This window comes from Dichomitus squalens, assembly GCF_000275845.1.
Source record: "Dichomitus squalens LYAD-421 SS1 unplaced genomic scaffold DICSQscaffold_46, whole genome shotgun sequence".
Classification (NCBI taxonomy): Eukaryota; Fungi; Basidiomycota; class Agaricomycetes; order Polyporales; family Polyporaceae; genus Dichomitus; species Dichomitus squalens.
Window position 1 is genome coordinate 209,454 of NW_006766928.1, and position 7,610 is coordinate 217,063.

General features: G+C 53.1%; 3 protein-coding genes across 3 annotated transcripts in view; all 3 read left to right on the plus strand.

Annotated features, from left to right (window-relative positions):
* Nucleotides 1-925: 925 nt before the first annotated feature.
* Nucleotides 926-3,391, plus strand: DICSQDRAFT_157086 (carboxylesterase from carbohydrate esterase; the record flags this gene model as incomplete). The annotated part of the gene is made up of 8 exons (XM_007369271.1): nucleotides 926-1,058; nucleotides 1,117-1,483; nucleotides 1,536-1,611; nucleotides 1,668-2,284; nucleotides 2,343-2,472; nucleotides 2,528-2,785; nucleotides 2,847-2,914; nucleotides 3,055-3,391. The coding sequence occupies 8 exons, from the start codon at nucleotides 926-928 to the stop codon at nucleotides 3,389-3,391; spliced, it is 1,986 nt and encodes a 661-aa protein (XP_007369333.1).
* Nucleotides 3,392-4,683: 1,292 nt separating this feature from the next.
* DICSQDRAFT_129205 (uncharacterized protein) lies at nucleotides 4,684-5,898 on the plus strand (the record flags this gene model as incomplete). The annotated part of the gene is made up of 4 exons (XM_007369272.1): nucleotides 4,684-5,032; nucleotides 5,102-5,382; nucleotides 5,430-5,534; nucleotides 5,860-5,898. The coding sequence occupies 4 exons, from the start codon at nucleotides 4,684-4,686 to the stop codon at nucleotides 5,896-5,898; spliced, it is 774 nt and encodes a 257-aa protein (XP_007369334.1).
* A 673-nt stretch (nucleotides 5,899-6,571) lies between these two features.
* Nucleotides 6,572-7,610, plus strand: part of DICSQDRAFT_163177 (carboxylesterase from carbohydrate esterase) — a gene marked incomplete at both ends in the record, with an annotated part of 2,937 nt that continues 1,898 nt past the window's right edge. Inside the window, 3 exons of the mRNA XM_007369273.1 lie at nucleotides 6,572-6,710; nucleotides 6,848-7,133; nucleotides 7,185-7,581. Coding sequence (XP_007369335.1) covers nucleotides 6,572-6,710; nucleotides 6,848-7,133; nucleotides 7,185-7,581 — 822 coding nt within the window. The remainder of the gene's footprint in view (nucleotides 6,711-6,847; nucleotides 7,134-7,184; nucleotides 7,582-7,610) is intronic.

A 7,610-nucleotide genomic window follows, 5' to 3' on the forward strand; every position in this document is an offset into this window, starting at 1 on the left:
TGTTCAGAGAATGTACTATGGTGAACTGTCGGATCCATCTTATATCACACTACAATTTGTGCCACTTTGCTCTCGGTCTCAATTCCACATTGACTTACCACGGATGCTGGGCTTCTTCGGCCTCCAAAATTCACGCCCGACGTCATGGCGGGTAGAGTGCTAACGAGAGCAAGTGAACCGAAGTGATGAGAACTGGTCAAGACATGCCCCATGTATTTTCTCTTCGCTACTCTCTATAGTCAAGTCAGGATGCTTATTCCGTTCAGGATCGAATTCATCTGACGCCTGAACATAACGGTACAGGAGCCCCTGCTGACACAAGCATGTGATACCAGGATGATTGAGCTCGAAATACAGGATAAATCTTGAGAGGGAGTCATATCGTGAAGTATGAGAAGCGGGAAACCCGCACTGGCCCTGAATGCGATGCTCGCGGCCGTGCGGCGGCCCGAGCCTCAGCTAGCGCCTGGCGTTCAGTATAATCCATCGGCAACTGCCGCCGGTGGCACGTACTGCAGCGGCTCGAAGTTGAATGGCATATTGAACACAACAACCGTGTCTCCTCCTTTTTACTCTCACCTCTCTGACTGCCTAGGAGCTATGTGGAGCTCCAAAGCCCCTCTATTCTCGTATCTTACAATCTAAACAATGTCAGGAATACAGAAGCGTACAACAACGGAAGACCGTCGGGTCATATGGGCACAGGTGGAAACTCCGACATCGTGCCTGCTGACGCTCTGAATTCCAGCCAAGCCACGTTCCTCCTCAGAATCCTACTGAAGCATGCGGACTGATTGGGTTCTTGTCCTCTCGGTGGCCATCTGCCCCTCATTATCTCCCTCGTGATGGAAGCGTTGTTTGACCGTTTATATAGCACACCATCAGAAGGATGCTTGTGAGTCAACTTGTAGCTGACGTCGACGATATGCACCTCTTGACCTCGTTGATTGGACTTGCCATTGGCCACCTGGCAGCGCCTCTTGTTTGCGGTTTTGCGATACCATCATCCTCGTCTCTGAAGAGCGACATCATTTTGCTGTACAACAACGATCTGAACCGTGAGCGTTGTCTTCGAGCATCAACCTCACTAGCTGACCATCGCAATAATCTATGCAGTCAGTCAGCAACCAACTCAACGCAGTGCTCTTCTCCTTTCAACACCACAAATCCACGCTCACGCATCGAGCGCATGCGCAGCCCTTGGCGAGAAGTTGCTGCCGGTTAACAAAACGTTCTTGACGATCGACTTGGTGCCTCTCCTCCAGTATCAAGTCTTTCAAAAAAAATTCCCTGCTGCCCAGCAGTTCTGGGTCGCCAGTTCGGGTCCTGTCTGCCGGACTGTAGACTCTAAGGGTGTCGTTAGCTCTTCTCTGACGTGTTCGCGAGAGCTTCCTGTGCTCTGCTCCCAGAGCGCCGGATTCCAAGCCGCCGCCCAACCCACAACATCGCTGATGATTAAGTCTCAGGACCTGACTATAACAGGGTAAGTGTTCATGTCGCCGTCTTGTCGGAATCCATTCTCAAGTCTTTCTTAGATTTCGGGATCAGACTTCGTTCAAGTTCTTCGGCATTCCGTATGTGGACCCTCCAGCACGGTGGGAGTACCCTACGGTGTACACTGGCAACAAGACTATCGATGCGCGCAATTTGGGTCCGAATGCATTCAGACGGGCTCGACGTCAAGCAGCGAGGACTGTCTTTTCCTGAATATTTGGACTCCCTTCATCCCTTCTCCAAACACGAAGACGTCTCTGAAGGCAGTTATGTTCTGGATCCACGGCGGCGCGTTCACCGGGGGAACGGGAAGCGACCCGACGTTCGATGGCAACGCCTTTGCCTCTCGCGGTGATGTCGTCCTTGTCACGATCAACTATCGACTTTCTACGCTCGGCTTCCTCGCGCTCGATGATGGCAAGACAAATGGGAACTTCGGACTCGCCGATCAAATCGCTGCGCTTGACTGGGTGCGCGAGCACATTGCTGCATTCGGTGGCGACAAGGACCGTATCACGATTTTCGGCCAGTCTGCGGGGGCTGCGTCCGTTCGTGCTCTCATGGGCTCTCCGAAGGCGATCGGAAAGTACGCTGCAGCGATCCCAGAGAGCAATCTCGCGGGCCAAAACTATGCCACAACGTACTCGTTGTATTACACCATTGCTGCGGAAGTCTCGCTCGTCGCGGACGCCATAGTCTCTGCGGTCAATTGTAGCGATTCCAGCGACGTCTTGTTCTGCCTCAGGGGTGTCGATGCGAACACAGTAGTCAATCTCCCAACCGTAGCTCGGTAGGTTCTGTTTCGTCACGGCATACGATTGATAAAAGGCCTTCTAACAGTACTGCAGATTCATTGTGGTCGACGGAACATATGTCGTTCACACTCAGCTTCCGGTGGACGGCTCTGGCGCAGTTGCTGATATTCACACAATGATGGGCTTCATGCGCGATGATGGCGCCGCCTTTATTGGGTACCCAGTACGAGAATATCTTTCCACGCTTTTCCCCATAGCATGCTTATGGAAAAGGATAGACTGACGGGAACTTGACGGAGGGACTCATAGGCGCGTCCCTCAGCACCACTGTCGCAAACAACACACTGTTCCCAGAGCCGTCCGGCGCGAACGCCACATTGAACGTGTTCAACATAACTGCTGGCGTTACAACAGACGTCGAATTCCGTTGTCTGGATCAGGCGACGGCGTTCTCTGGAGTCACGCACAATCTCTTCAAGAGTGTTTGGTTTTATGAGTTCAACAGGAGTTACCAGCTATCGGGATATGATCCTAACGTCAGTATTGACAGGTCGCTATAGAAGACTAGTGATGCTAAGTCGATATGGATTCCCCCAGTTTCCGACGTGCGAAGCGCCCATTACCAATGAGCACCCCTTCGGAGATACATCCGCGGAATACTTCAAGTGCGTTCTTCTTATGGTTGGCACATGTACCATCCTGCTGATGCATCGTTCGTGATTCACCCGATGTTCTTCCTTCTTCATCGGCCTGCTCCTCATTTTCTTCTCAACATCCTTCCCTGCCACACCACATGAACGCGCAGGTGTCACTCCGGCGAACTATACTACGTCTTTGGCTCGATGCCTGCCGATCGTCCGTACCGCGACAATCAAGATCTGCCGTTTATGCAGCGCATCGTTGACGTCTGGTCCTCTTTCGCGCGTACGTTCAACCCGAACCCCGACCCTGGTTTCCTTGCTGCCCGCGGGTTCACGAGCACGGCGCAGCAGTTGGCGGCCCAGCGGAAGTGGGAACCGGTGACGAAGGCTAATTTGCATGGGAAGCCGGTGCAGCAGCTACAGTGGGAGAGCGTGATGGTTCCGTTTGGACAGCAGGAGCAGTGCGAGTTCTTGGGCTTCCCGCTGACATATTATGGGTAAAGCGATGATCACGTCGGGGTGTACGTAGTCCCGGGAAGGCAGACGAAACGATGTGGTCGAGTTTGTATACGGCGATCATGTTCTGATATGGAGAGGCGGTAGCAGGATAAGGCTGAAGGTTTGTCCTCACATCATATCATTTGTTGCTCAGGAATGGCACGGAAACGCTCCCTAGTGGACGTGTATAAGCTCTGAGCTAATGCGTTTTCTGATCCCACTGGGCGCAAAATTGGATACTGAAGTGAGGGAGGACGGCTAAGAGGGACCGTTGGAGCAAAGCACACGAATCAACACTCCGTTCTCGCAGATACATGTTGTTGAACGTCAGCGGCTCAGGCCCCGAGTCCCAGCCCACTGGTTGCTCAAATTCATCTGGCGTTGCCAAGGTTAGAACACCAGAGTTTGAAACAATGAATACCATGCTCTACGGCCACGCAACGACCAGCATAAACTCGTGGCAGATTCGTAGCACGGGGAGCGCAGATGGGTCCTTCGATCCCGACTAACGCAGTGCCTCACCGACATTTTTCGTAGAGATGATTCCTTTAGCGGCGCTGCTCTAGCCCAAGTTCCGTGGTCTGGCGAACTCCGACAAACACCCTTTACACAGGTCTCCTATGTCAGTGAAACATGTTATCTGAGCACTTGTAGAGGCAGCGCACTGCATCAAACAAGGCCTCAGTAGCGATTGATTAGGCGCCAGCATGTCTCCTTCCAACCATCACAATCGGCGTAACCACCGCCAGCCCCCGCCTGTCCTCGCACGCTCCAGCAAGTATCGCACTATCTGCGACTTACCAGTCGAACTCCTATGCATGATCATATCTCATGTGAAGTCCGACACGTGGACGATCCGGACGTGCACGCTCGTGTGCCACTGTCTCCGTGCGGTGTCACTGGAGCATCACTTCCGCAATGCCTTATCTGTACGGGACATCGACGCCTTCGACCACCTCTTCTCATTCTTGCGCGCGAACCCGAAAATCTGCGAGAAGACTGGCAGCATCAGGCTAAGTGGCGCCACACGGAAAGTCGGAAAGCATGGATACGCTCCCCTGACTTCGATCGACGATAACACCGTGCTGGAACTCACGCAGCTGCTTCCCAATCTCACAGCCCTGAGGCTCGGCTATTTCGTGTATAAAACGCCTCAGCTATCTGCTCCGAGACGGAATCCAGACGCCGAGCAGGATCCTCCTGCACCGTTCCGTCTTGAACAACTGTCCTTCGGCTCAACAACTACCTCCTCATCTAAGGAATCCTCTATCTCTGGCTTATTCCGTATCCTGTCAATGTTCGATGTCGACTCCTTGTACGGAGAGCCCACAGGGTGGGACATCAATGCTCCCATACCATCCGATATTTCAAGCCTCCACCGTCCCTTGAGGACGAAGAAACTACGCTTATGGAAAAGTTGTTTAGACGACAGCAAATTCATAGCAATGCTCTTGGAGGCGTTCACGAAAAGCCTCGAGCCGGGATATTTGCAAGATCTCGAAGTCGAATGCAGCACCATCTCCGAAGTCTCTGCCATAGGCCAGCTCCTTGCTCGCGTTGGACAGGGTCTGACGAGCCTGCAGGTCAGCGGGAAGTCTCCTCCCTCAGCATCTATGCGGGATGGTTGGAAGGACCCAATGGACAGTGAGTGAATGTTCAAATCTCTGATGAAATTCGCATCACAGGCTTATGTACAACCGGATGTTTCTCTAGGCCATTGGGAAAGCCTCAACCTCGCGTCTTGCCCGAGACTCGAGTCGATCAATATCAACATCTACTTCCGCGCATCCGGCGACGAGAAACAGCCTACGGACCACCCGGCGCTCAGCCTCGCAGGGGCTGGAATGCTTTCCCAGGCGTCGGGTACCTTGCGCAAAATCGCTATTTGGCTGCACGACCTGCCTCGCATTACGACGTTGAACAACCGGCGTCTGCTCCGACTGCAAGCATTTGACAGAATCATCACACAAGACCGGTTCCCGCTCCTCGAGGAGGTGAAGTTGCGAATTTCTGTTCATTATGATCTGAGAAGGAAGCCTAGCTACGACTGGCAAAAGGTGGTGCTTGGAACTCAGAAGGCTCTACGTGGTTTACATTCGCGGGGGTTACTCGAGGTTACCGGTTGGTAGCGAACAAGCTGTCTCTGGTATGTGTTTTGATCTCAAATTACATCGACTACGCTGAAAGCCGTGATGCAGACAGCATTGGGGAACGATACTTTGGGAATGCGATATAGTACTACATCAAGTATTCTACAATTCCTTCCGCCTGTGCATTGTATCAGAGCAGTGAATTGTCATGATCCTGCACTCCGCCTCAGACTGTAGCTGAGTCTTGTATATCTTTTTTTTCGGATAGCCAGGGTTTGTTCTCCACCTTTGAGAGGGGACGTGGAACAGTGATCCAGCCACGCTTGTAGTACCATAGCTGGACATTAACATTGTTGACGACAACACTTGAAGCCGTTACAGGTGCCGATCATGGATAGTCGCATGATGATAGCAATGTAAGAAAGGCGAGCCAGTGTGGCGACAGCCTTTGGTACAGGAAATATAGGCCCGTTACAGGATCCAGCCTTGACCGTAATCACAGGCTGCCGGATAGGAGCGCCGTGGGCCCAAAGCTCACATGGTACGGTATGTGCAGGTGGCACTGCTGCTCTGGACTTTCCATGATGCATTTGACAAAGGAACGAGTCAACCATTCCCCCCTTCATGTGTATTTTATATCACTGCTTCATGAGATCGCATCCTTCTCATCAGGACGTCCAAGGGACTCTGCCGGCAGCTTCCGAACGGCATGACGGTCCGGGCTGGCCGCCCATATGATACCGCCAGCAAATCCATCCAGTTTCCACATACCCCTATCGAAGCGGAAATCCCATGACACTAAGACTTAGAAGGCTATGACCTCTCTTTCTGATCTCATGTGCACCAACTCGAGACGAAAAACAACCGTCGGGCCATGAGTACGTACCTGCTGACGCTGTTCAAGTTGATGTTGGAATTGCCCTCCCCACTAGCTCTCCGTTTCAAGCGCGAGGGCCGACCCAATGCTGGAGCACATGATGGTTTCTCGTTCTTCATCGTCTCTCGTGATCGTGATGGAACTCTTCCTCAGTCATTCATATATTAAGGTCATCGTAGTTCGTTGGCCAGTCGACAACCAGGTGACATCAACGCGATGGGGTTTGGTGTCGCGCTTGCCAGGCTCGTTGTGCGTCTCCTAGCGTTGCCTTTGGTCTCTCATGCTGGTCTTGCTATAACGTCGTCATCGTCGGTGAGAAGTGACATCACTTTGTTGTACAATAATGACCTGAACGGTGAGTTCCGTCCGCCTCAGCCCTGTGTCGATTGCTGACTGTTGGCCGCACTGCAGTCAATGAACAATCAACCCACCACGGCGCTCTCTTGCTTTCAACTTCATACCTCCACCCTGACGCGTCGCGTGCCTGCGCAGCCCTTGGAGAGACGTTGCTGCCCGTCAACAAGACATTCTTTGCGACTGACTTGGCGCATCTGCTCCAGTACCAAGTATTCCAGAAGAACTTCCCTCCCACCCAGCAGTTCTGGGTAGCCGGCTCGGGACCGTTTTGCCAGATTGTCAATGCTAAGGGTGCCGTCAGCCTTTCGCTGACGTGTCTGCGAGAGCTGCCTGTGCTGTGCTCCCAGAGCGCCGGCTTCCAAGCACTAGCCCAGCCCGAGACTTCGCTCACGGTGAAGTCTCAGGACTTGACGATCGTCGGGTAAGAGACTTTCCCGTCGGCATACCAATATGCAAACTGATACTCTGCTAGATTTCGGGATCAAACGACGTTCAAGTTCTATGGCATTCCATATGCCGACCCTCCGGGCCGGTGGGAGTACCCTACTGCATACACCGGCAACAGGACCATCGATGCGCGCAACTACGCTCCTGCGTGTTTCGGGTCAGGCTTGAACCCCAGCAGCGAGGACTGTCTCCACTTGAACATCTGGACGCCCTTTATTCCATCGCCAGACACGAAGACGCGTCTGAAGGCAGTGATGTTCTGGATCCATGGTGGCGCATTCACGGGTGGATCAGGAAGCCAGTCGCTGTACGATGGGGGCGCACTCGCGTCTCGTGGCGATGTCGTCGTCGTCGGAATTGACTACCGCCTTTCCACTCTCGGCTTCCTCGCACTCGATGATGGCAAGACAAACGGGACTTTGGTATCGCGGATCAGATCGCTGCGCTTGAC